This window comes from Esox lucius, chromosome 1 (genome assembly GCF_011004845.1).
Source record: "Esox lucius isolate fEsoLuc1 chromosome 1, fEsoLuc1.pri, whole genome shotgun sequence".
In the NCBI taxonomy this organism is placed as follows: Eukaryota; Metazoa; Chordata; class Actinopteri; order Esociformes; family Esocidae; genus Esox; species Esox lucius.
In genome coordinates this window covers 19651105-19679015 of record NC_047569.1, presented here as the reverse complement: position 1 = coordinate 19679015, position 27911 = coordinate 19651105, and the positions used below count along the sequence as shown (strand labels likewise).

The following is a 27911-nucleotide window of genomic DNA, read 5'->3' as shown; positions in this document are numbered from 1 at the left end:
TCTGAAGTGGGAAAAAGATAATGCCCCCATAATTCTCCTTGGTCTTGGAATAACCTGCAAAAGATTCAATGTAAAACTGGAAGAGAGGGTATCAGTGGCTAATCCTGTTTTAACTGATTCTGATAGGAGAACTAAAACGTCAGAATTTCAAAAGAAGGGCGCCAAAGTGGGTAACATGAGTGGGTGACGATGTGAGCACGGGTCTGAAAGCAAAGGAAGTGCTCAGATACTTTTGAATAGATGGGAGACCATGATGCAGCATGGCAACCTAAATGTAATTGGTGGCGGGAACATTATTAACACATTCAGTGCCCTCCACTAATATTGGCACCCTTGGTAAATATGAGCAAAAAGGGCTAAGAAAAAAATTGCTTTGTTTATCCTCTTGATCTTTCATTCAAAGTATTAACAAAAATCTTTCTACATCATTTGACATTTCACTGACTTCTACCATCTTGATTTATTTTCAATAATAATTTGAACAATCGGGTCATCTTTCTGACATCAGTACGCTCATACTTCACCGTGTACTAGCAAAGAGTGTTATTGATCATGCTCCCATATCATGTGTGTATTCTTAGGATAGAATTGTGAGGGCAGCTGTTTTCAGGTTGTCAGTGGTTTGCTGAGATGGGTTGCAAGTTAGAATTAGGGCTGGGAGTTGTCAAGCTTCCGTCTTAGACTGTTTCACTACCTACACTGATTGTCAAAGGCAATTGTATAGAATAATTAGCTTGAGGACATTTGTTGTGATGGCTCCTATCAGTCTCGTTTCTTTTTGTTGAATGTCTCCTTTTGAAGGATTGGCTAGATTATAACCCTTTGTATTACGGAAGGGAGTTTTACTTGTTGTATGTTCAAAACATGCTGACAGGTTGACTCTCCATTTGAATATGTATAAAATCCTTTCCAGGACTTTTGTTATCCTTAACAGTGGATTCACATTATTCTGAATGAAGAATAAATGGAACAGAATACAGGGAAGTCCTGCAAGATAACCTGGTTCAGTCCGCTAAAATGATGAAGCTTGTAAGGATATTCAACAAGCACAATGCCAAAGCAACATTGCACAGAATTTCAAAAGTCCTAGTCCAGAAGAAATCCTAATTTCAAATCTGTGGCACTATTTGAAAGTTTCCGGTCCACACACATCATTCAACAAATCTGCCAAGAAAAATGGGCCATAATCACTCCTACAATGTGTGTAAAACATACTTACCTTAAATGACTTAAAGCTTTTATTACAGGAAATGATGGCTCTGACAAATATTAGTTCTTTTTTTATGCGTTTGGAGGGAGCCTCAATGGACAGGAATGCAGGGAAAAGATAGAAGACAGATACATGATCATGCAGTACATGATCACCAGGGAAGCGATTTATGCTGCTTGGACAACCTTAACCTTTTGCACTTTGAGACTCTATGACAGCATTATCGAAGTTTAAATAATTATTAGTGACATGCAAAGTTCAGAAAAAAAGTATTATAAAAAAAGTTTTATTCAGGAAAGTTTGTAAAAAGTACTAGAATTTATACCTCATCTCAATAACGCATTAAGGCATTTCGCTACAACATCCAAAGTTAATACCACAGGTGCTACATGTCATAGTATGCATTACATATATTTCCTGGTTGCTCAAAATCTAAACAGTTCTCTTGCTCGATGTTTACATGAGAAATTATGAACTATATAGTGTAGGGAACCATGTTACAATTCAAAGATTATCACTGGTGATTGATAGAGTGACAGAGCATATTTCTTTTTTAAAAGAAAAATAATATTATTGTTATAACATTATGTTTTTGTAATTCACCAATCTTTTCCTGCATATGGAATCACATGTAGCAGCACCTTTAAGTAGACCATAGAAATCTTATTTATTCCTTAAAGCACTGTCTAACATTAAATAACAAAGTCATAATTCCTGGACAAAAGTGATTTAGCGGACTATTTTAAACCAAAAATAACTAACTAAAAAAATAACTTTTTTTAAATTAAAGCCACAGTTAATTGCAGTGAGACAGTTGCTTGTTGGACAAGTCAGATCCTGCAGATGCCTACGTTAAGGTCTCTTCCTCTTCCTGCTCACTCTGTCCAGCGGTGTCCACAGTGAGGGGCTGTGCAGACATAGTATAATCTCATGGCATCCTACACAGAAAAATGAAACAGTTACTTTCATATACACCACCTATGGTGTCCATATAGCTCATATATAGCTGGAGTCTCTAGAACAGAGCATATCATTGTCAGTCTTAGAAAAACACATTGGGTTTTCATCATATCCTTTTAATTAAGAGGCTTATTCAGACCAGGTACACCAGGTGAGTTCAAGTAACTACCAGGTAAAAACAACCCTGAAGTGTATGAGCCTTCTAAAGTCTGAATTTGCAATAGGTTTAAATTGCAATATTTACCGCTTGGAAAGAATCCAAGATGTTTATATTGGAAATAATTTAATTTCAAGAGTTACTGAATGTTATTGAATGGGTATTACATTTAAGCCTGTACCATGCGCAGACATTCTGAGAGGCATGTTGTCGGCTCAAGGTGATGAAATGTTCAAGGTGATCCATCACCAATTACTTAAACCCAGGGGGACACATTGTACATGTAAACATTAATAGTTCATTTATATTTCTTAGGCTTAATCTTGTGAATTGTAGTCATTTTGTTCACTATAGTAGTCAAAACAATGTATCTCAAGTTCCACCACTATACAATCTTCTCCATATGTATTTGGAACCAAAAACAGAAAGGCCAGATTCAAATTTGTTCAGAGGTTAAAGTATTTTTTCTTCTTGTGTACACCAGTTTCACAATTTAGAAATAACACCACCTTAAAACAAAACAGTCTGATAAGAAGGAAAGCAATGGTGAGATCAGAAATCAAAAACAGGCTAGTAGACCAAGGAAGACCTCTAAGCCAAATGTGAGATGAAAACTTCCTGGATTACTACCTCAGTCAGAGGTCTTGTGCACTCTGGATCAGGTTTCCTTCAAGGACCTCTGTGTTTTGCTCTCTAAATCTTTCACTAAATCCTGAAAAGCCCTGCCACTTAGAAGGATCCCCACTGCATGATGCACCCACCACCATTCTTCACCACAGGGATGATATCAAACAGGAAATGTGTGGTTTTCACCAGATATAGAGCTTTTCAGTCAGGCAAAATAGTTTGATTCCAGTCTCATCAGACTATATAATATTTTTCCTCATGCTCTCAGGGTAATTCAGACGCCATGTCATATGCGTTTTACTTAGGAGTGGCTAACAATAATGTGATAGGAGTGCTGCAGAGACGGTTTTTCTTCTGGCAGGTTCTCACATCACTGCAGAGAAACTCTGAGGCTGTTAGAATGGTCATTATATAAGGCCTGCCTGGCATAGACTACATCCAATACACAATGATGGAGCCCACTATGGTCCTGGAAACATTCAATGCTTTAGCAATTTTTTACAGTTCTCTGAGATCTAAGGAGAGTTCTTTGGACACTAAAGTTTGGAACCTTATATAAACAGGTGTGCCTTTCTATATAGTGTCCAATCAATGTAATGTGGACCTGTAATCAGATGAAAGGACACAGGTTGCATTGGAGCTCAATTCAGTGTGTCATGGCAAGGATCTGAATACTTCTGAATGGGATATTTTCGTTTTTCAATAAATTGGCACAAATTCACTTTGAAGCTGTTGGGTATTGTGTGTAGATTGAAGGCAAAATAAATCAATGTAATTAATTATACATGCTATCTACAATACAACACATTTTGGAGCAAGTGAATGGGTCTGGATACATTCCAAAGCCACTGTAGCCTATGGTTAATCAGTTATCTTTTCTACCCCTCTATGCAGCTGGCTAATGTAATGCATTCAGACTTTTTCATGAATTGATCACAAGAGGTCTTCTGCAGTGGTCATCTGCAGCATATATTCATTATTTTCACTGAGGTCAATGTTGAAGTGTCACTACAATGTGGTTGATCAATGGTCAATTGTCTCCCATTAAAAAAACTGCTGAACTTTGTTGCTGTTTTAAAATTGACCAACAGGCTTCATGGTGACATCACTGAGCAATTCTCTTTCTTCCCATCCTGCAGCTAAGTTCTGTCTGAATTTCTATTGCCTCTGAATGATCCAGAGGTAAAGTTACTGCCTTACAGGAAGCTGTGGTATTGCGAGACCAGCTTTCAAATCCTTCTCACGGATCAGCCCATGGGTTCAACGGAGGGCGATGGAATTATCTGGCATGCTCCGGGTCTGGATGATTAGTAATCGAATATTCATCATCCTGCTCCAGCAAGGCTCAAGGCAGCTTTGATGCCTGCGAGCTCAATCAGAGTACAATATACTGATGAGACAAAACCCAATGACCACCTGCCTAATATGCTGTTGGTTCTCCACCAAAACGGCACTGACCTGTCGAGGCATGACCCCTATAAAGACCCCTGAAGGTGTTTTGTGGTATCTGGCAACAAGACATAGCAGCAGGTCTTTCAGGTCCTGTAAGATGTGAGATGGAGACACTGTGGATCAGACTTGTTGGTCCAGCAAATCCCACAGATGCTTAATCGGATTGAGACCCAGGGTTTCCCAAGAGAACATTGCCCAGTGCATCACACTCTCTCCACTGGCTTGTCGTCTTCCCACAGTGCATCCTGGTGCCATCTCTTCTCCAGGGAAACAGTGCAAATGTACACGGCTATCCACGTGATGTAAAAGCAAAAAAGGTGACTCATCGTACCAGGCGACCTTCTTCCACTAATCCAAGGTCCAGTTCCTACACCTGCGTGCTCATTACAGACGCTTTCGACGGTAGACAGGGGCCATCATTGGCAACGTATAGCAAGGGTACGATGCACTGTGTGGTGACACATTCCTCCCATAACCATCCTTCAAATCTTCTGTAGACTTCTGTCAGTTCGGACCAGACAGGACAGCCTTTGTTTCCCTCATGTATCGATGAGCCTTGGGCGCCCAACACCCTGTTGCCAATTTGTGGTTTGTCCCTCCTTGGATCATTGTCAGTAGGTACTCACCACTGCTGACTGGGAGCACCCCACAAGCCTTGTTTCAGAGATGCTCTGACCCAGTCGTCTGGCCATAACAATCTGGCCTTGTCAAAGTCGCTCAGGTCTTCACTCCTGCCCATTTCTTCTGCATCCAACATGTTGACTACGAGAACTGTTTGTTCACTAACCATCTAATCTACCCAGACCTTGGCATGTGCCCTTGTTAGGAGATGATCAATGTTAATTGTTTCACCTGCGAGTGGTCATAATGTTTTGGCTCATCAGTGTATAAGCCAATGCGTTCCGTACCCCCCATAAGTATTTCAGTCTAGACTTCCAAGGTAAGCAAGCGGTGTGATAAAAACTAGAAGGGTGGGTTTGTTTCTGACAACATCTCAACACTGAAACCTCTATTGGCATTTAATTGTAAGTATTCATGATAATGCCCGGCTCAGAAAGAAGCTGTCTTGTCTTCACAGTGCGCCGTTCATTCATGGCAGCCTACAGCCAGGGTAGTTTCAGACGGAACTGTTTGGAGGCATAGGTATGTCTGTGACAGTCAATACAGCTTGGCTTGAAATGCTGCTCAGCATCCAGGATCTATAGAACCCATTTTAAAATGGACCCTAGGGATGGCACCATCACCATGTGTAGATTTGAGTGAAAAAGGGATTCACATAGCTGCTGTTTTATGTTTAAATGTACCTAAATTAGAACCCTGTTAATGAACTTCATGATCAGAATGATTTATAATTACTTCAAAACATTACAAGTAATTATGATACTGTTTGAAATTATTAAGTCATATTTCTTTCTAACAGGAAACACAAACTACCTCGGGAACCTCAGCAGTGAGGTTCCTGTGTCTATCTCGGGAACCTCACTGCTGCTATCCCTGCATTTCATTTGCACATGCACCTTGCACATTCAATTAGCCTCTTTGCACATTTAGAACTGCCATCATGCTTGCATTTTTACAGTTGTCACATACGCATGTCTGTGACCTCATCGCTGCCAACTCTTTCAATTTGCCTTAATTAAACATCTAGAATTGCCATTTGTACCTGCACAACTATTATCCCACTTGTAACATACACTATACTTAATACTTGTACATTTTCTGCCCTCTATTTGCATTAATTGCACATTCAGTATTGCCATTTGTACTGCATTTGCCTTCAATGCACATATATACATTCCCCTTGTAATATGCATATACTTATTACTTCTAAATACTTGCCCTCTTCTATTTACACTTCTGGTTAGATGCTAACTGCATTTCGTTGTTCTGTACTTGTACTGTTCAATGAGAATAAAGTTGAATCTAATCTAATCAAATTGACAGGTAACATAAAAATTGACATTGTTAAGGCTAGCATAGTAGATGATGAAGAAGGCAATGATTTACCCAAATAATAAACAAAATTGAGGAAACATTTAACTTCTTCCTAAAATGCCACCATAATTAAAGAATGACATAGCAACCTACCTCAGCCTTCATACTGTGGGACTGGAAAAACACTGCCTCCTTGTGGCCACACCTGAAACGACAGGGAAGAGGTCAGACCAAAAGCAATCTGACAGTGACTTGTGAGCTCAACAACAACATTTGCATTCTTTAATTATTTTACGCTTGAAACAGCCAACAGCAAAACTTCTCGATGCAAACTTAACAAAGCAGGTGTTTTGAGGGAGGCTATACTACTGCAAAATACAACACCAGCAATTTAATCAAGCCCCTATGTTGTGCCATTAATACGTTTGATCGGAGGTGCACGTGCTTATTTAAAATGGTTAGTTTTTGGCAAATTAATGAATCCTGAATGGCTAGAGGATGATGAAATTTAGATGCTACTTTTGGACAGAAGAAAAAGGTCCACCAGTGTGCCATGGTTTGGATTTGCCCATGCCGTATGTGCTTTGGTAGGTGACAGCATGGATGTGTCCATGCAACGCTCAGACCTGCGGTGGACCTGTGTTGATGTAAACCTTGTTGTTGCAAAAAAATATGGCTAAAGACAGTATTGCTGAACAGATATGAGGCGAATTGAAAAAACCCATTGGTGTTTGTTTTTCCATTTCTATTTAAACAAATGTACAACATGCATGCTTTCTATAAGCAAAGATTATTGGAGAAATGGAAGAGGGCAGTGAATGCAAATCAGGACTGCCTCCTGTTAGACAACAAAAAAAGAAGAATTAGTTTAAAAGAAGGGTGATTCTTCCATTGTTTTGACCACAAGCAGAAAATAATGATCTCCATGTAAGCCAAGCTATTCAACTTTTAGTTAACCAGCTTAAAAAATGTATAAAACGAGCCTTGTTACAATTTCAGTAAAACCTGTCGATGACAAAACTCCCCAATCTGCTACAGCAAAGGAAATGCAATTAAAATGCTGATGTGTTATTGTTTTTGTTAGACCAGCGATATGATTACTGTATGCCTTTGAAATAACCTTTTTAAATGCAAATGGAGTTTGTCAAATAGTACTTTGTCTTTTTGGAACTATTATTGTACAACCCCATTTCCCAAAAATTTGGGACGCTGTGTAAAATGGAAATAAAAACAGAATGCGCAAATCATTTAAACCCTACTGTATGTTCATTAGAAAATAGTAAAACATTTTTTTACAAAAACAAAAATTTATTTTTTTGTTCCTTGAAAAAGATATGCTCACTTTGAATTTGATGCCAGCAACAAGGTTTCCAAAAGCTGGGATGTTGTTTTCACGGCGTCTTCAGACTGTTTCATGTCTGTCACATGCTCAGTGTGAACCTGCCCTCATCCGTGAAGAAAACGGGGCACCAATGGCGTACCTGCTGACCTTGGTGTTCTCTAACGAATGCCACTCGAGCTACATGGTGCTGGGCTGTGAGCACAGGTCCCACTAGAGGACATCGGCCCTCATGCTACCCCCACAGAGTCTGTTTCTGTCAGAAACATGCAGTTCGTTGAGAAACATGCACACCAGTAGCCCGCTCGAGGTCATTTTGTAGGGCTCTGGCAGTACTCCTGTTCCTCCTCACACAAAGGAGCAGTTACAAGTCCTGCTGCTGGGTTGATGCCCTTATACGGACCTGTCCAGCTCTCCTCGTGCAACGGCCTGACTCCTGGTATCTCCTCCAATCTTTTGAGACTGTACTTGGTGAAACAGCAAATCTTTTGATGGAACTACCTGTGCAAACTGAATGGGCTGCAGGTACCACCTCATGCTACCAGTAGTGACACTAGCAGAATGGAAAACTAGAGCAGAATCAGTCAGGAAGGATAAGGAGAGAGCAATTGTCTGTGGCCACCACCTGCAAAACCATTCCCTTTTTCAGGGTTGTCTTGATGCCTCTCCTGTTTTCACTTTCATTTGCGCCAAAATAGGTGACATTGATTCACAATCGCTGTAGTGCATTGATATCCCTGTAGTTTTACTGACTTGGTGTTATACTGTGATGATTACGTTTTCCACCAAAAAAAAAAAAAAAGAGCAGTTATATATTACCAGTTAGGTCCCATAATAAATGAATTTGTCAACAGTGAGAGTCAGAGAGAATCTGGACAGATTCATTTGAGTTGATTTGTGTATTTTCGGAACAGTATTTTTGCTTAATGTCTACCTGCCTCAGTGGCGGGTAGTTTCAGCAAATGTATGCAACCAAGCAAAAAATTTACACGCATTTGGCGGGTTGCGTGTGTTAATTTCCTTGCCAGGTGGTGTAACGGGGGTGAGCATGTTAATGTCAGAAGACAAGTCTCGCAACCATTTATTTTCTAATTAAGCAAAGTAATTGTCATTTAAAATAATACTTTTAGTACCTGTGCTGAAAGCTCTAAGCCTCTATTTCCACTGTGCTTAAAAGCTGCATGTCTTTTGTGAAACAAAACGGTACAACATTAGTTATGTCCCTCAGTGGCAGGTTTTAGAGATTTGGGGGCCCTAGGCAGAGATTGGTTGAGGCCCCACATACATTTTTTACCTTATTGTCCTTGTCTAAGCCATACCGGCAACATTTTCAACATACCTTTCTTTATTATTGAATGGAACTGCCATTGAAGTGCATTCATATACATTCCCTTTCTCACTATATTGCACCTTTCCTTGTCTGTTAGCCTGTTCGTGATGGTTCAGGTCAGGAATAGCGCTTTTTTATGTGACTGTCAAACAGTCATATTAAGTAGTAATAACCGCAGCCACTAAGCTATTCATGTTTATGACACAAGTAGTAGCCACCGCCGGTAGGCTACTACTGCTATGGACACTCACACTATTTTCCTCCTTTCTTTTTTCTGCCCTGCTCACATACGAGCGTTTCATATTTTAAAAACATTGTTGTCCATCTCTTGTGTAAGGTAACAGTCTCAGGTGGACTGCTGTATGAAACAATATGGGACAGACCATTTAAGTAAAACGGGGGGTTTGGTCTGAAACATAAACAATGTATTGGAAGGCATTATTTAATTTGAATATCATTTTGAGTAACACAATCAGACCTTAAGACATAAAACAAATATAAAAAACAATGTATTATTATATTGAAGGTTTTTATTTGAGTTTGAATTTTCACAGGGCCCTAGGCCTTCTGGGGCCATAGACGGCTGCCTACCTTGCCTAATGCTAGCGTCCGCTACTATAAAGCTTTGACTTCATCTAGTAAGGACCAGCACCAGAATGTGGTTTGTGTCTTTGCGCTTCAAAATGTACAATAATACTATTAGAAACATAAAATGTATTATATAACAAGCCTAAAAACACTCCTATATAATTTTCTGAGCAATGGCTTAGTAACTGGATGTTCAATTATTAAGTGACATGCAGTCATTCAAGTCCTGACTCTGCGTTTCATGATACACTGTGCCTGTTTTTCTCTGCCTCCAAAAGCTATATAGCAGGAACTCAGGGAAACTAATTAGACATTATCACAAAGTCTTAATCTTTCTAATTCTTGCAAAACCATCAATATTTTTTTCTATTGTTTTATCAAAGCTCTACACACAGGTGTTACAGCAGGTATACCGCAGTTTCCTCACAACAAAATAAAAATGCTGTTGTTGGATCAGTACTCTGTATCAATAGATACTAATTCTGAGTAATGAATTTTGAGTATCTGCTAGGGCTGTAAAAATTTTCCTGAACTATATTCAAATATTCTTCCTTAAAAAAGTATTATTTACAATAATATTCCAATATCTACATTAAAATGTGTGAAAGATTTATTTCAAACTGCGTTCAGTGGTGTACCCATTGTGTCCAGTGGAGGCCAATGTTATGCAACACAATGAAAAGTCCAGTAGACAACAATAAACTTCATAATTCGTGGGACCATTTAGATACTCTATATATTAGCCTTAAAAATTAATACGCTATACATAAATGTGCAATTTCCTAAAGAAGTATAATATATGGAATTCCATCATAGCCCCAGAATCTGGCCTAGCCCACCATTTTACCAAATTGGTTTTATACATTTGTTGTTTGACAGAAATACTAGCATATTAATCTGTTTAATGCCAAGTGCAACTAATTTCTTATTTACAGTGTGTCCAGCTGTGGATAGCAGGCCATTCTGTCGGATGTTTGGCAACGGACTCAAACCATTTTGCTGTATCGGTGTACTGGTAGCGTACTGTTGAATTATCATTTACTTCCATGTCACAGTTTCCAAACCGATGTGGCTTAATGTTCTATGACTCCACCCACTGCCCAAAAATCTAATAATGTTCTACAGATGCCACCAGTCTTCTGAAAGTAGATGATGCTGTTTGACACTTCTCAATACAAACAGGACCTGCAATGTTGAAGCAAAGTGCCGTCTCCTCTAGTTGCACAAGTTTAATTGACACCATCCCCACCGTGATAATTAAAACTCGCAAAAGAATTCAGGGCTAACCAAAATATTGCTCTCAGCCATATTCAATATAAATAATGAGTTGATGCCAGCAGTAATAGAATTAATGATAAGACCAACATGTTTGGCTAATTAAAACCTAAAGCCTTACTAAAAATGAGCGCAATAACAAGGCAGCTGGAATTTAGAGCAGGCGTGTGGAAAATGTCACCGTCCGACACAAATCCTAATATATAAGTATTTCTTCTTTGCCTTCTAATTTCTTTATTATTATATTTTTCAATGTTATACTTAATATTGAATATGTCAACCTTTGTAAACAGTGGTAACAGTGTCCCTATCTGAACTGTTCTAGAAATTAAATTGGATAAATAGTTGATACATCTTGTTTTTTTCTCACAAACTGTCTGATTTCAAACAGCTAGAAAATATTTTGTTTTGTTTGAGTGACAGTTGGATACACTCACTTTGGGCAAGGGTGGTCCTCTGTCCGGGGTAGTGTTGGATCCTGAGACACATCTGCAATGATTTGTGTCAGCTCACTGGAAAGAAGAAACATCAAAGAGGTGAGAACGAAGGGTAAGAAATCAACAAACATGTCAAATCAAACAAGGATAAGAAATTCAATATTATAAAAAGCCCATTTTAAATAGGCAGCTGTCACAAACAGTGACATAAAAATGGGGTGGAAAGAACACTGCACTTACTCAACCTCGTGGGTGATCTTGTTGACATATATGCAGCTATTGTCTGCTTCTTGTTGATAGTCACAGTTCCTACACTGTTAAGATGCACAAAAAGTCACCAATCGCTACCACATTTATACAAGTACATCTCAATGACCAAAGACATCCAAACCAGTAAGGAATTTAACTAGCTAACTAAATAGTTAACAAGCCATTTTGAGTGGTTATGAACGGAAAGAGTCCATTCGTTATGGCTATACTTACTGCATAGAGCAGAATGCGATTTTCCTTGTCTTCTTTAGGATACAACATGTTGTTGCTGGAAAAGAAGGACACAATTGTGTTACAGCATTATAGTTGCGCCGTTGTCCTGTCAAATAATATTGTGTCTAATATTCACGGAGAGACAGCTAGATGGATAACGTTCACTGTACTAGCTATTCCTAGCTAACTTACTAGCTAACGATACAATTAACGTATGTATGGCGGTGTACAGACAACTATTAGCATATCTAATAGCAATTAGCATTCTGTGCATCATAAGAACTGTTTACGACACGGCGATCATACCATTCTTGACAAAATCGGATTCCAACGAATCCTGGTTCGTATGTACCACCCTCTATATCCATTTGAACGTTTTTAAAATCTACAAAATACAACAACGCTTCAGCAAGTTTGAAGCGATTAGGTTATTCGCCGCCGTTTCGATAGTCATATGACACGTGCGAACAAAATGTCAATACGCGTTCAGAGCAGATATAAAGTATAGATGGGACTTACAGAGCCATCTGACGCCCAACAAGTCCGCCATCTTACGAGGGCCCAGTTCGGAAAAGTTAGTCATGAGCAGCGACTTGCTTCGCAAAAAGCGTACTGTAACTGAGATTTTCATTTCTGAAATGAATTGCAATCACTGTTAGTTGTAATCATAAAAACTAAATATATTTAAAATACTATCATGTGTCTTACATTCATTGATATCATATAGGCATTTTGTATAATTAAATTATTTCAAATGGATATATTAGTTAATATTCAAAAACATTGTATGGATTATGCTATCCATGTCAGTGGTTATTCATATAATATCTATATAAACGTAAAATGCCATGTTTACCATGTGTTTATATTTAATATTATATCTATGAACAAAACATAGATATAAAGCATAATTAATGTTGCACACAACGTATGTGAAATAACTGTTCGTCAAAAAAAAAAAAAATTACTGTATATAATCAACAGATGGCGATGTTGGGTAGCCTTTGTCTACAAAAAGTAGACTTGTTACTGCTATTTCTGTCCTCCAATGACTATGCTACTGTTAGCATACCAAATTCAGTGAGATAACTTGCTCTATTTAGTGTACTGATTTCTACAATGAAATGAAATGATACTATGTATATGTATATACAAATACATGTATTATAGTTCAAAATCACAATTAATTGTTATCTTTGGAAATAAAGAAATATACATTTTGCACTGTATTTACAGTACCATCCTGTATCTTCCTACATTAGACCATAGCCATTTGACCTCCTAAATAAATTAATTATTGAAAACAATTTCAAATGGATTTGTTTGTTAATATTCTGAAAAGTACAGTCATTTTATGCATTATGCTACACATGACAGTGACTATTTATATATTATTAAGGAAATGTAACTGTTATAAGAACTGAAATGTCACTTATTCCATGTGTTTGTACTGAAGATTGTTTAGAATAGATCCCAGGTAAGATGGCTGTCAAATTGCTCCATTCTGATGTCTAGATGTTCTCTGACATCAGCCGATCTAGTGGTTCTATTACGTCAGCCTATGTCGAGTTGTGTTGTTCTATGGTTCAGAACCGCAATGTGTTATGGGTAAACTGTGACTGACGCTGTCTGTCCAGAGTGAATCTCAAGTCGCATACTACATACTATGTACTGGAAGTACGTACCGTTTAGTATATAGTTAGCTAGTATAACATCTCGTCAAAAACTTGTCTCAACATTAGATAATTTAGTCACGCGTTAACATTACGCTAAGTTTGAGTATTTAGCTAGACACCATTAAACATTGTGCTAAATTGACCAACGTTTCTTATGAAGTTTACTTCCACCACAAACAGTTACGAACTGTATGGCTTCTGCCACTGGCCGTTTTAATAGCTTATTAGCCAGTAATAGGCCTACTTGTATTTTACTACTTGGAATCATACAGTCTATGCTTGGAATAGTCTTATGAATTGAGCCCATGCTAGCGACTGTAGCGAGACTGAAGACGAACTTTACACTACCAAAGCTATTTAATTTCGAGGCACACCAACGCCCGATTTTCTTTCATTCGTGAATGACACTGATGCAATAACTATCAATATAACAAGTGAAGAACTCAAGAATTGTGGACGGAAACTCCTATTACTGCGCAAGGGGTTGTGGTCTACCGTCTATTACCTGTTAGCAATTTATTTTTGTAGGGCCAAGGGACGCGTAGAGGGGTGTACCTTTTACTTTTAGGATTCATGTGGGTAATGGAAAAACTAAATAATAAAAATAGATTTAAAATATTTGATTTCCAATTCAAAACAAAAAATAGTTTATTTCTGAATTAAAATATAAAATTGACTTGATTCTCATTTCGTCTGTTGAATATATTTATGGTTTGTTCATACCATAAGTGCACTCCTTGAATATGCAAAGGTCTCTAACAGAGAATTTGAATGGCTTAGCGGGATGTGTGTTTACAGCCTAGTTTGGCAGCACAAAATAATAACTGGATTGTGTGAATGTTATAAGAAGATACAAATAAATAAATGTATTAGTAAAGATTAAAGATAGCATGAATTTAATTTGCTTACATAGCAAATTAAATAACAACTGAACTGTTACCTTGCACTGTTTTATAGCTAGCAAACTGGCTACTTACCAGCTAGCAGGCTGGCTAGCAAGCCCTACCTGGTTACTAAATATAGTAATGCAGGCCAGTAACAGTTGGTGAAAGTTAGTACCTCAACTTGTCACAAGATTGAGATGAGAGATGAGACCAAATACACCTGGTGTATAAAAGTTTCTAAGAGTAACTGTTTAAACTAGGGATGCACCGAAACCACTTTTTTTCAGGTCAAGTACGAGTACGTTTGGGTACTTGCCGATACCGAGTACCAATACCAAGTACTTAAAGCTACACTAGGTTTTTTCAGTAAAAAAACAAAAGTTTTCTCCCCTGAAAACATGTTGTGGACTGGGTTCTGGTGTTTCCATGATTTTCTCTTGAGTTGTGGCTCAGACGGTGGCTACTTTTATATTAATGTGTCAGACACTTACTGACAGTTCAACATTAACGTGAGCATACAAAGACACAGTCAGTTACTGTTCCTAGTTTGATACTCGTTCAGGACATTGCTTCTCTGCTCTGATGCTCGTGCAATAGTAAAATGTGCCCGATTCAGTTAATATTTTCATACTCTGCTCTTTCATTTTTTTTGTCTCTGGACATTTTATTTCACTTCCCCGGTGTTGGAGTTAGATGTTGTTGTGGTTATGCGCTGCTAGCATTAGCATACTCATTGACCTCTGCGCTGTGTTGTGTCTAACGATGTTTGATCAAATTGCTTGTGTTAAATTATTGTTTTTCCTTTCTCCCTCTTGACAATTTAGCAGAGCAGAGCTTGCCCTCTACTTTTGTCATTGCTGACATCTCCATCTTCCTGCTCTACCAATCTGAGTTCTATATTCTATACTCACGTGTCCAGAGGCAACACAACCATCGAGTTTCACTTAATGTTTATATGGCGTGGTATCGGCGCATGGTATGGGCCTACTTCTATGAGTACGAGTACATGAGCCCAGTATCGGTCCGATACTGTTATCGGTATTGGTGCATCCCTAGTTAAACCTATGCGATAGAAATAAACAAATACAGTTTGTTTTACATGTTCCAGCCATACCAACTTAAAATGCTCAAGAGTGCTCAAGACCTGAGACTTGGCCAAAATGTCACCCTTCATGGAATTAAGATCAGGACTTAATCATTGCAGGACTAGGACACCTTTTTGTTCTTGAGCCACCCCAATGTGGATTTGGCCTTGTGCTTGGGTGAATTTCCTGAATCAGTTTGTCTTTCTGTATTTTGCTCCATTTATGCTTTCAATTTTTTTTAAAAGATGCCCAGGCTCAGCTGACGTGAAGAATCCCCACAGCAAGATGTTGGCACCACAGTACTATACTCTGGTCATATTCCATGACTACAAAAGTATGAATGGAAGTTTTGAAGTTGTAAAACCACGTAGCAGATGTCTTGCAAAGTGGTGAGGTGCATATTGATGTACACAGGTGGCGCTAGTGTATTCAGATGCTAATAAACATAAAAACATTAGGATGTAATTTATTCTGCTGTGTGGAAACTATTGAGGCTGTCTAGATACCATTATGACAGCAAACCCTCATGATCTTAGGTGTCTCATATCTCAAAATATTGAGACTTTAAGTCACCCAGAAGATAGAAATTGTGATTCAAACAGATGCAGTCTCTGGAATATCAGTTCTTGTGTCATTGACATGCACCATTGGCATAATGTATATACAATGATGTCCTATAGACCACACACAATCAGTTAGATAAGACTAACAACCATTGTACATCAATCAGTGGTTTGTTCACAGGCAAGTGGAAAATCTATTAGTAAGCCTTTAAATGAACAGGTTGACTGACAGTGACCGGTCATCCTCTACCTCAACCACATGATGTGTGTTGTGGAGTTTACAGTGCTGTGACTGATGCTGAGTTTGTGTAGACATAGCTGTCCTGCTGCTTGCTGCTATATATATCCTCACTGCATCCTGAGCCCTTGATCCCTGGGCTAATTCCCTTGAATTGTCCAAATCCACTCTGACGAGAGTGACAGGACGCACGCGTAGAGGGAGAAGGAATAACAGAGGGAGAGAGAAAGCGGTGGTGATGATGGTGAGGGACTGAAGGAGTTAAATCTCCTTTATCAGACTGTGTGAACAGCTGCACACTACACTCAGTGATCCAATCTAACAGAGCACAGGGAACGTCAGGCTGTATGGTGTGCCTGTTTCAAGTTCAGTAGATCTCCTGCACTGTGTGCCCGCTTGGCTGAGAGATCGCCAGGCCAGGCTGACGTCACCCACCCAGCCTCCGTAATCAAAAGTGACACTAATCCCACTCCTCTGCAAAGCCCTGTCCGTGGAGAGTGAGGGAGACATAGAGAGAGACAGAGAGTGGCTATGTGGTAGGCAGAAAAAGAAGGCTGGAGTGTAGTGGACACATGCTCTTTTTCTTTTAGGTCAGTCTGTTGACCCACAGAGGGGGCGAGCTTTCTGACCACCGTCTCGATCCTCAGATTCCCTCCCTCACGGACCCCAACACAGCCCATCCAGGCGTCGCCCTGGAGGCCAGCTACTCCCCTGAGGGGCTGGCGGAAGGAGATGGCTGTAGGAGCTTCCCCCTTCCACCAGCATCCTCTGTACCCCCTCCTCAGCCCCCTCTACCCACCCTGGGAGTGACTACCCTGGATGGCGTGGAGGTCTGCCAGGATGAGAAGGACTTCTGTCTGACCACAGAAGGGTAAGGCTTCTCTGATATTTTGCATGGGGATCACACCGATGCAGTGATGCTATAGTTATAGGAGCTAAGAGATGTTCAGTGATACTATGAAAGCATAATTGGGAAAGTTTAAGTGTGTGTTTGTATTTTCCTGATTTTGAACTACAGTCCAATGTGTTTTGTAACAGGACACATTATAGAGCTGTATTTTACAAAGTTACCAAGTAAGCAGCAAAATATGTATGTATTCTCAAATAAAGTCAACATTCAATGTTCAAACCACCCTGTTAGTAATATACACTACGGTACCCTTTGTTTATGTCTTGCATTTTATGCCCGAAAATACCCTCTGCAGATTGTATTGGTCTAAAATGTGGTAGTATATCATTGGGTACTATTACCTGTGTGTTGAAATTCTAATTTTCCCCAGCCGTTCCCCTCCCCCATATCCCAATTTGTGCTAATCATGCCGTGTTCCCAACATGTCATGGAATGGAGAACAGCTGTTGAACTTAAGTGTTCAGATCATCATGTAATGATGCATTCTGGGATCTTGGCCACATTGTAATAGTGGTGCTGTTGAACCAAAATGGTCACCAGGAATATGCCAATATGATATGATTTGCATTTTGGTCATTTAGTATTCAGAGACTTACAGTCACTGGTTGGGCAAGCAACCAAGGCTTTTTGAATTCTTTGGCGTTTGAGTCAAAAAACATTGAATCACTCAAATCTTTTAAACACAGTGCACATTGCCATAGCCGCAGAAAGTAGGGGTGCTGGGGTGCTCCTGTTATAGCCTCAACACAGTATCAGATGAGATTCCGAAATGCACGTAATGTGCATGTAATTAGTCTATTTTTCAGATGCGCATCAGTACTGTTGATGGCCTTGTGTCGTCCAAATATTTGTCTGTGTGACGTTTGTCAGTGCTACCAACAGGCAAGAATCTTCTTCCTTTGCAAGTGTCTTCCGTTCATGTTTGTTACGAGCATCATTACCTCAGCTGGGCATGCGCTGTCTGTCTATCCCACACTCAACCATTAACAAAATAGGATAAGACTTTGTGGGGAGCTCGCTGATTTAATGAACAAAGTTAGAATCTGGGTTTCCTATCCTAAGAAAGCTCCTGTTATTTTTTGCTTTGCCTGATAACACATTTTTCTAAAACTTTCCATCTGTTGTAATGTTTAGGATGATAAAGACAAGAGTTTAATTGGAGAGTTTCAAATGATTTTAACAGCCAAAACATTAACCAGATTCAAACTTGTCTTTTTGGTTTTCTTATCCCCTTGCTAAGCTGAAACTAGACATTACTTTAATGATTGTTCAAACAGTTGTTCTCATCCGAGCCTCAACAAGGAGTTAATTATGATCAGGATGCCAGAATAGCAGACAAGCATTTGGAGGAGCAGGTCGGCGGTTGAAAGAGGATTCCACTTTTAGACAGATCTTCCCTTCCCCCTAATCCTCTTTTTTTTTTTTTTTTTGAGAACTGAACAGATTTTGATAAATAATTCAGGCTCATACATGTTGCGTTAAAATACATTAACAAGGTTAAGAAGCGACATTCTGACCACACTTCAGGGGATTTACAGTTCACCTGGATCTGGCTCTTGTGTGCAACACGGCACTCAGTGAAAGTGTCTGTTTGGCAAGCAGAGGATAACTGGTATCACTTAACATGGGCTTTTAGCATGGAGGCTTTGGACACAGAGATATAACTGCCACATTCTGCCAATCCGTCACATAATGAAAAAAGATGATGGATAAGGACATAATCCATTTTCATATGATCAAACCCCACAGACAGCCATAAGCAATCTAATCTGAAGCTCAGTCTGTGTATGTGTGTGCGGGCATTAGGCTCAACCCAACAGGGATTCACACTGGTACCTTGTAGACCAGCTCTAGCCAATCAAATATAGCCCTGACCCATCTGGTCAATTTAAAAGCATGTTTAAAAGAAAAGGGACATGCAGTGTGACAGGCATTTCTGAGCATGGGCAGAGTGATAGATACAGTGTGTGTGTGTGTAGGTCTGCCCAGGGTCAGGGTTGAGGCATGAGAGGGATGAGGGGAGCAACCTGAAGAAGGGGAAAGGTGTAGAGGAAGGGTTGATTAGATAAAAAGTAAGCACCTGTCACTAAGAATAGTGTTTGTAACTGGTGTCCAGAGTCTGCTGCTTTACGTTTTATCCTGGCAGAAATGTACCCCGGCTAAGAGCTGTTCATAGGCCTGACAACGCAACATGGACAAAGCTCTTAACCAGTGGATATTATCCTTCCACTACACACTCCCATGGGCTTTATTACCATTTCAAAACAGATACTAATGCAATTTTAACAATACCAAATTCTTTACGGGGCTTTCAACCAATCTGTATTCAGAATTTGAACCACCCAGTTCATAGTATTACTATATACTGTATTCTTCTCTGAGACACTTCTATATGTATGTTTATTTTCTTTTTTTAAATGTTAGACAGTTTTTCCTTATTTCCTTATTTGTAATTAAGGCTCTGCTTTATTGTAACAACGTCCAGCGAACTTTGGCCAGTCGCTGTCGAGATATGTGTCTTGTGAAACTCATCCCATTACCTTCTGGTGGTTATCATGCGGTTTGCTTAATGAGGAATTGCAGACCAGAATCCTTACATGCCGGAGGGAACGCACTCTGCAGCCCCCTACATTGATTGAGGTCACAGCTGTCAAAAGTAGTTAAAGCAGAGTGTGATAAAGCAAGACAACCACATTTACCTACTAAACCCCCAAACCCACAAAGCCAAATGCACCATTATCCTGTGAGCAGGATTTGAACCTTGGTGTCACACAGATGCAGATGATTGCCTGGCTCTGACTTTTAAACTAATATGCATCATTGTGTATGTGTACTGCGTAGCACAATATGAGTAAAATATCCTTTTTTGTGTTTGTCGGCCCAGCCATGTAAAGTGTTTCATATTGTTCTGTCTTTGTGTGCTGTGTTCCTATAAGTAATAGATATACCTATATACAGCACTGGCCAACAATTGAATGCTTTAAAATGGCCCATCATATCTAATTTTCTAATCAGTGCATCCCTAGTAGTAGTTCATCACTGTGGCTTTTTAGCTATTAACTCTGTGCTTGGTGTCAGTTAGCTAAACTATATTTTATACACAGAGGGATGGAGGTGCTTGGTGCCCAGGATTCTTTGATGGGTGAGCTGTCACTGCAGATTAATAAAGAAAGGTTACCTTTCCAGGTATGCATCCACCATCAACCCAACCACCCATGTCTGCATTGAAATTCAAAATCTCAGACACATTTCTGGTTTCCAAATATCCATAAATGGGATGCTGTTGAATAATAGATCCTGATGGGTCTTTAAATAAAGATTTTCAATATAATAGACTATGCCAATGAAGTAATGTCACTATCCATGTCACCCAGTTTTATATTCCCCAACTCTGGACCCTGCATCTAGATATTTCCAGACCCAGTTGAAGTGTCCCTTTGTCCAGAGGGATCTTCCAATCGCTTGCAGCACTTCAGTCCCTCTGAGAAAGAACGGTTGCCCTCCATCGTGGTTGAGCCCACCGACTTAAGCGAGGTGGAGAGTGGTGAGCTACGCTGGCCCCCAGAGGACATGGACCTCTGTTCTGAGGAGGATGAAGATCTGTTTCTGGAACAGTGTATCCCCCCAGCCAACATTGCAGACTGGGGAGAAGAGGAAGAGGAGACATCGGTTATCATCAATCACCAGCAGAACTCATCCCTCATTGGTATGTTGTGTATCTATACGATTAATGATAGTAATAATTATAGTGACCTACATCCTCATGATGACCAGCCCACATGGCCTTGTACTACATTTCACACTACCTTTCAAAACTATGGGGTCACGTTTCATGAAAACATGCATGAAAAGTGTTTTTAATTAAAGTAGTAATTGTGCCCTTCAAACTTTGCTTTCATCTTAGAATCCTCCATTTGCATCAATTACAGCCTTGCAGACCATTGGTTTTCTAGTTGTCAATTTGTTGAGGTAATCTGAAGAGATTTCACCCCATGCTTCCTGAAGCACCTCCCACAAGTTGGATTGGCTTGATGGGTGAAGTGCACTCACGTACCATAGAGTCAAGCTGCTACCATAACCGCTCAATAGGGTTGAGATCCGGTGACTGTGGTAGCCACTCCATTATAGACAGAAAACCAGCAGACTGCTTCTTCTCTGAATAATTCATGCATAGTTTGGAGCGGCGTTTGGGTCATTGTCCTGTTGTAGGAGGGAATTGGCTCCAATCAAGCGCTGTCCACAGGGTATGGCATGGTGTTGCAAAATAGAGTGATTGCCTTCCTTCTTCAAGATCCCTTTTACCCTGTACAAATCTCCCGCTTTACCACCACCAAAGCGCACCATGACAGAACATTGATTTTGTTGTCACAGAACCATTTCTGTATGGATCTTGAGGTATGTTTTGGATTATTGTTTTCATCCTCTAACTGTGTTCCATACATTATTTGACAAATGTATTTGACCAAAGTCCCTTTACCTAATATGAGATTTTATTTACAAACTGTTTTTATATTGTTAGACAAATAATAATTACTTAAGTATAACTGTACACAATACTGTGGTTTTATATATGCTTGTTTGCAGGACTCTAATATCATCTCATTCCATCACTGTGTGATATTGTCAGGGTTGGGCAGGTTACTTTCTAAATGTAAGTTTTCTCTCTAAAACTGTAATCAGTAAATTAACATATGGATTACCAAAACTCAGTAATGTAATTGGAATACTTTCAGTTGAAACTAGTTCATCTAAAAGTAACTGCTAGATTAGATTAATTTATAAGACTTTGCAAGAATACAAATAGGGAGGCCTATGGTGGTCCAAGCTGCTGTTTCTAGGCCAGACATATCACTAAAGCGTGGGTTTGAATCCAGACTGCCAGCAAAACTTTCCCCACTGTATTTATCCAATAAAGCAAAAAAAATATATACATTAAAGGATCAATCAATGTTACAAATTACATAGCTGGACATAAATGGATATTTATTTTTTATATAGGTTTGTTTCTAACCAGCAAAAACTCTTCAACTCTTCCATGTTGCTGGCTTTCTGGACAGTTACAACAGGACATTTATCCAAAGCACAGCTCCGAACTATACAGTAACTATTTAGGGAAGAAACAGTCAACTGGTATTCTGTCTATAACGCAATGCCCAGCACAGTCACTGGATTTCAACCCAATTGAGCTGTTCTGGGAGCAGCTTGACCGTATGGTACGGTACGTAAGAGGTGACTTTCAAGCATCATTCTTGCATTTCCCCAGCCTCTATGCATGCATCTTAGCCCTGCTATCTTTGATACCTGTAATGTAATGTTATACTCTCTTTACCTATTCATTTCTTAAATTAATCTAAAATGGATCAAAATCCAGTTCCACCACTATTAATGAATTTGTAAAATATATTGATGACACGACAAATCAGGCCCCAAAATCAAAGGTAAACAAAGTTTCTATTAGATATGTATGTTCTAATGTCTCAAATGCTTGACAAAGTCAAGGAATGTAATAAGAGCTTCAAAATAAATTAATTCTAAAGCTCTTATTACATACATTTTTACAATTAAAACCAGAATAAATAATTGTCAATCAAGACTAATACTTCATGTTATACAGGTCGTGGCAGCCTTTCATGAAACCAGTTTGGCTTTCATTGATAAGGTGTATACAAGAATTATCAGTTTAATCTACATTTAACAATATAATAGGTCTCCTATAATCTTTTAAGAGGATCTTTGTCAGCTTGTGGTATGAAAGAAATAACATCTTGTTTCATGGTATTGGTCATCTCATCATTAACTAGGCATTCTTGAAACATGTTGAATACAGGTTTCCCTAAAAACTCCCAAAAGTATAAATAGAATCTCACAGATAGACCATCTGATCCAGGTGTTTTATGTTTCTTCATAGATTTAAGAGCATCTCTGTTCTCTTCCACAGAGAGCTCATTATCACATATGGATTTGAATTCATTAGAAACAAGTGGAACATCTGTGGATATTTATAATAAAATTTTCACATCCAATCTTATTAAAATTAGATTGCTACAGAATGTGCAATGGCAATTGATTCTTACTGTGTGTACTGGTAATTGATCCTAACTGTGTGAAATGGCAATTGAGCTCTTTGAAATTTAATAACTCCCAATTGCTCCCATATTGTGGTTGTTTATCTTTAGAAGAAAACACATATCTGATTAAGTTTTTGATGCTCTCATTATAGAATGAATTGTTTAAGAAATAATTATTGAATTTCTAGTATCCTTGAATGCCACTGGATTCTTTAGAACTTCCTATTATCAATACAACAATGTTACCACTGTTACCACTTGAAATGGTGTAAAAGTGTTTATTTTTTTCCTTTGGTGTCTCTTATGACTTTCTAGCCTTTATAATTGAAAACATTAGAACAGATGCACAGTTGAATAGGTTAACTGTAAAGGCAAGAAGAATGTGGGATACGAACCTCACATTCTAATTCCCCCTTCACAGTACACGCACGTAATCATTGCACCATGAAGTCTTGTCAGCTATCATGAAAAAGGAGGTCTCTATAAACAAATCATATTATATTTATTCCTGGCCAGCAGGTGTCACCACTGTATAGTGAGTTCAAAAGCTTTAAGAGAAAACCTCAAATGCTTCCGAAAACCTTAATATCCCATCAACTAATGTTTTTAAGAAAGAAAAAAATTCCAGTTACATTTTTGTTAACTCTAATTTACACTCTAATGTAAATAGTTTTTCATGTGTAGTTTTAGTCTTATGTTTAATTTACTATTTTAAACTAGTTCCTGCTAAAATGTGAATTTCCACCCAAGCTATTGTTTTTTGGAGACAGGTTCTGTTGCAGTATTTCCCTGTACTTTCTTTCATCCATTCTTCCTTCAATTTAGTCCCTGTTGAAGAGAAGCATCCCCACAGCATGATGGGCCATCACCATACTTCATTGTTGCAATGCAGTGTCTTGACTCTAGATGTAATTTCAGACTGCACTTTTTGAGTATTGGCTTCTATCTTACCAAGGCTCCTTTATCTGTGACAACTGGGTGTTTCCATGGGGTTGAATAGTTATGCAAGCAAAATATTTTTTCTTCTGAACATGAAACAAATTTCAACTCACAATAATCGATTTTGAGTGTTAATGTTTCAAAACAAAATGGAATTCAATAATATGAGAGAATTGTTCAGGTGTTTGAATAGTTTTGCAAGGCATTTTTCTCTTTTTCTCTTCTGTTGTACTGAAATTCTTGTACCACTCTGTCTCTCTTGTTTTGAAATGTGAATGTACTATTCGTAATTCAGTAATGAAAGATAATTCATTTGAGGGGGGGAATACAGTGCAAGGCACTATGTACTGTAAATATATGCTTGTTCAATTAAGAAAATAAAAATGTATCCTTTTAATTTAATAAATAATCTTGTTTCAAAATGTTCAACCTGGTATACTTCTTTCCTAAACAGCCATTCAAGTTTTTCTTGCATTTTCATCATCACTCTCTGTCTCTGGAAATGAGTCTTTTTATATATTTTTATTATCGTAGAAAATGTATGATACTTTGCTTGCTTGTGATATCAATATGATTATCAGTAACTCTTTCTGTCTTACAGACATCCATGAAGATGCATTAAGCGATGAAACACCCATTCTACCACCTAGCAGTTCACCTGCCCTGGACTGAGTTATCAATCCCCTAAACCTCTGCTATCTTCCTGAAGAAACCCAACACAGACTACAGGGTCACAGGTCTACAGAAAACAGATCACTAGACAGAAAGGACCTACTGTCTCTCACTGAAAGGAGATACACTACTTAGTTTTGTAAATAGGTTGGATAGTAGTGCAATGTTAGTGTGATAGTGCATATATAATCTCTCATGGACAGATTCTTATGGACAGGGATTGGTTGTAACTACTTATATGTAAAATTTGTTAAGTATTTATTACTTTTCTAGTTGCTATCTGTATTCTGTACTTGTACTCTTTACCCAAGTAATATTAGGAAGTAACTTAATTTGTTATCAGTTATATTTCACAAAAATAAGATACTGTATATGTACAGTGCCTTTGGAAATTATTTCAGATCCCTTCAATTTCTCATTTTCTTTTGAATTATAGGCTTGATTTATAATTAATAAAAAAAAAAATACCATCAGTCTACACACAATATCCATACTGAAAATGAAAAAACAATGTTTTTAGACATTTGTGCCAATTTATTTAAAATTAAATATTGTCAGTGAATTCTCAGACACTTTGATACTTTAAAACTCCAAATTGAGCTGAGATGCATTATGAGATGTCTCTAGAACTCCCCATTCCATCCGACAGAGCTGAATGGGGGGGAAATGCCCAAATGTAGACATGCAAAGCTAATAGATGCATATTCAAGAAGCTGTGATCTATGCCAAAAGCACTTCTACAACGTAGTAAATAAGGAGTCTGAATACTTACATTTGAGTCCGGAAATAATTGGACACACACAAGTTTTATTTTGACTGTTTACCAAAATATGGGCTTAAAGTGCACCCTCTCAGCTTTAATTTGAGGGTATCCACATCCTAATTGGAATAATATGTAGCCCCCCTCTTTTTCAATGATTTAAAAGCTGTTTCATTGACAGGTTTGGGCTGTCCTTTTTTTTTATTTCTTCATTATTTGACCAGGTAAAGGGTCAGGAGTTGATTCCAGGTGTGGCATTCACATTTGGAAGCTGTTGCTGTGAAGCCACCACACGCGGTCAAAGGAGCTCCCAAAACAAGTGAAACAGGCCATCCTTAAGCTGGAAAAAAAAAAACATCAGAAAGATAGCAGGAACATTAGGAGTGGCCAAATCAACAGTTTGGTACATTTTGAGAAAAATAGAATGCACTGGTGAGTTCTGCAACACAAAAAGGCCTGGACATTCACGGAAGAGTGGTGGATGATTTCCATGGAAAAGAAAAAAAACCTCTTCACAACATCCAGCCAAGTGAAGAACATGAAGAACAAGAGGCATATCATTATCCAAGTCTACCATAAGGAGAAGACTTCACAAGAGCAAATACAGAGAATTCACAATAAGATGCAACCCATTCATATGCCTCAAGAATAGAAAGGCCAGATTCTGCCAAAAAACATCTAAAAAAGCCATTCCCATTCTGGAACAGCATTCTTTGGACAGATGAAACAAAGATCAACCTGTACCAGAATGATGGGAAAAAATAGTATGGAGAAGGCTTGGAACGGCTTCCCCGGGGTCTCCTCCCGGTGGGACGGGACCGGAACACCTTCCCAGGAAGGCGTTCCGGAGGCATCCGAAAAAGATGCCCAAGCCACCTCAGCTGACCCCTCTCGATGTGGAGGAGCAGCGGCTCTACTCTGAGCTCCTCCCGGGTGACCGAGCTTCTCACCCTATCTCTAAGGGATCGCCCAGCCACCCTGCGGAGAAAGCTCATTTCGGCCGCCTGTATCCGGGATCTTGTCCTTTCGGTCATGACCCAAAGCTCATGACCATAGGTGAGAGTAGGAACGTAGATTGACTGGTAAATCGAGAGCTTCGCCTTGCGGCTCAGCTCTTTCTTCACCACGACAGACCGATACATCGACTGCATTACTGCAGAAGCTGCACCGATCCGTCTGTCAATCTCCCGTTCCATCCTTCCCTCACTCGTGAACAAGACCCCTAGATACTTAAACTCCTCCACTTGAGGCAGGCACTCTCCACCAACCTGAAGTGGGCAAGCCACCCTTTTCCGACTGAGGACCATGGCCTCGGATTTAGAGGTACTGATTTTCATCCCCACCGCTTCACACTCGGCTGCAAACCGTCCCAGTGCATGCTGAAGGTCCTGGTTAGAAGGGGCCAACATGACAACATCATCTGCAAAGAGCAGAGACGAAATCGCGTGGTCCCCAAACCTGACACCCTCCGGCCCCTGGCTGCGCCTAGAAATTCTGTCCATAAAAATTACGAACAGAACCGGTGACAAAGGGCAGCCCTGCCGGAGTCCAACATGCACTGGGAACAAGTCTGACTTACTGCTGGTAATGCGGACCAAGCTCCTGCTTCGGTTGTACAGGGACCTGACAGCCCTTAGCAAAGGACCCAGGACCCCATATTCCCCAAGCACCCTCCACAAGATGCCGCGAGGGACACAGTCGAATGCCTTCTCCAAATCCACAAAACACATGTGGATTGGTTGGGCAAACTCCCATGAACCCTCCAACACCCCGTAGAGGGTATAGAGCTGGTCCAGTGTTCCACGGCCCGGACGAAAACCACACTGTTCCTCCTGAATCCGAGGTTCTACTATCGGCCGTATTCTCCTCTCCAGAACCCTGGCATAGACTTTCCCGGGGAGGCTGAGAAGTGTGATCCCCCTATAGTTGGAACTAGAAGACAGAAGCAGCCAGATTAATTCTGAAGTGTATAGGGATATATTGTCTGCTCTGATTCAGCCAAATTCAGTGGAGTTGATTGGACGGCGCTTCACTTTACAGATGAACAGTGACCCAAAACATACTGCAATAGCATTCTGCAATATTCTGCAATGGCTGAGTCAATCACCTGATCTCAACCCGATCGAGCATTAATTTCACTTGCTGAAGACAAAATTTAAGGCAGAAAGGCCCACAAACAAACAACAACTGAAGACTGCTGCCGTAAAGGCCTGGCAAAGCATCATAAAGGAGGAAACACAGCATTTAGTGATGTCCATGTATTCCAGAAATCAAGCAGTCATTGCCTGCAAAGGATCCTCAACAAAGTATTAAAAATGAACAT

The 27911-nt window shown here is 39.3% G+C and overlaps 2 protein-coding genes across 4 annotated transcripts; one reads left to right on the top strand and one right to left on the bottom strand.

The window, feature by feature from the left end:
• Positions 1-1480: 1480 nt before the first annotated feature.
• Positions 1481-15311, bottom strand: polr2i (polymerase (RNA) II (DNA directed) polypeptide I). 2 transcript variants are annotated; one of them, XM_010864981.4, is made up of 6 exons: positions 15265-15311; positions 11794-11848; positions 11551-11624; positions 11311-11385; positions 6495-6546; positions 1481-2148 (listed from the first exon to the last, which is right to left on the bottom strand). In XM_010864981.4, exons 1-6 carry the CDS (start codon positions 15285-15287, stop codon positions 2086-2088), a joined length of 342 nt encoding a protein of 113 aa, XP_010863283.1. In that variant the 5' UTR covers positions 15288-15311; the 3' UTR covers positions 1481-2085. The 2 variants fall into 2 exon arrangements, with proteins under 2 accessions (XP_010863283.1, XP_010863282.1); XM_010864980.4 differs by lacking the exon at positions 15265-15311 and adding an exon at positions 12100-12273.
• Positions 15312-16425: 1114 nt separating this feature from the next.
• lbhl (LBH regulator of WNT signaling pathway, like) lies at positions 16426-25276 on the top strand. 2 transcript variants are annotated; one of them, XM_034287045.1, is made up of 4 exons: positions 16426-17110; positions 20254-20335; positions 20558-20855; positions 24043-24666. In XM_034287045.1, the coding sequence occupies exons 2-4, from the start codon at positions 20258-20260 to the stop codon at positions 24147-24149; spliced, it is 483 nt and encodes a 160-aa protein (XP_034142936.1). In that variant the 5' UTR covers positions 16426-17110; positions 20254-20257; the 3' UTR covers positions 24150-24666. The 2 variants fall into 2 exon arrangements, with proteins under 2 accessions (XP_034142936.1, XP_034142947.1); XM_034287056.1 differs by lacking the exon at positions 24043-24666 and adding an exon at positions 24758-25276 and having other exon boundaries at positions 16456-17110.
• The last annotated feature ends 2635 nt before the right edge of the window (positions 25277-27911 follow it).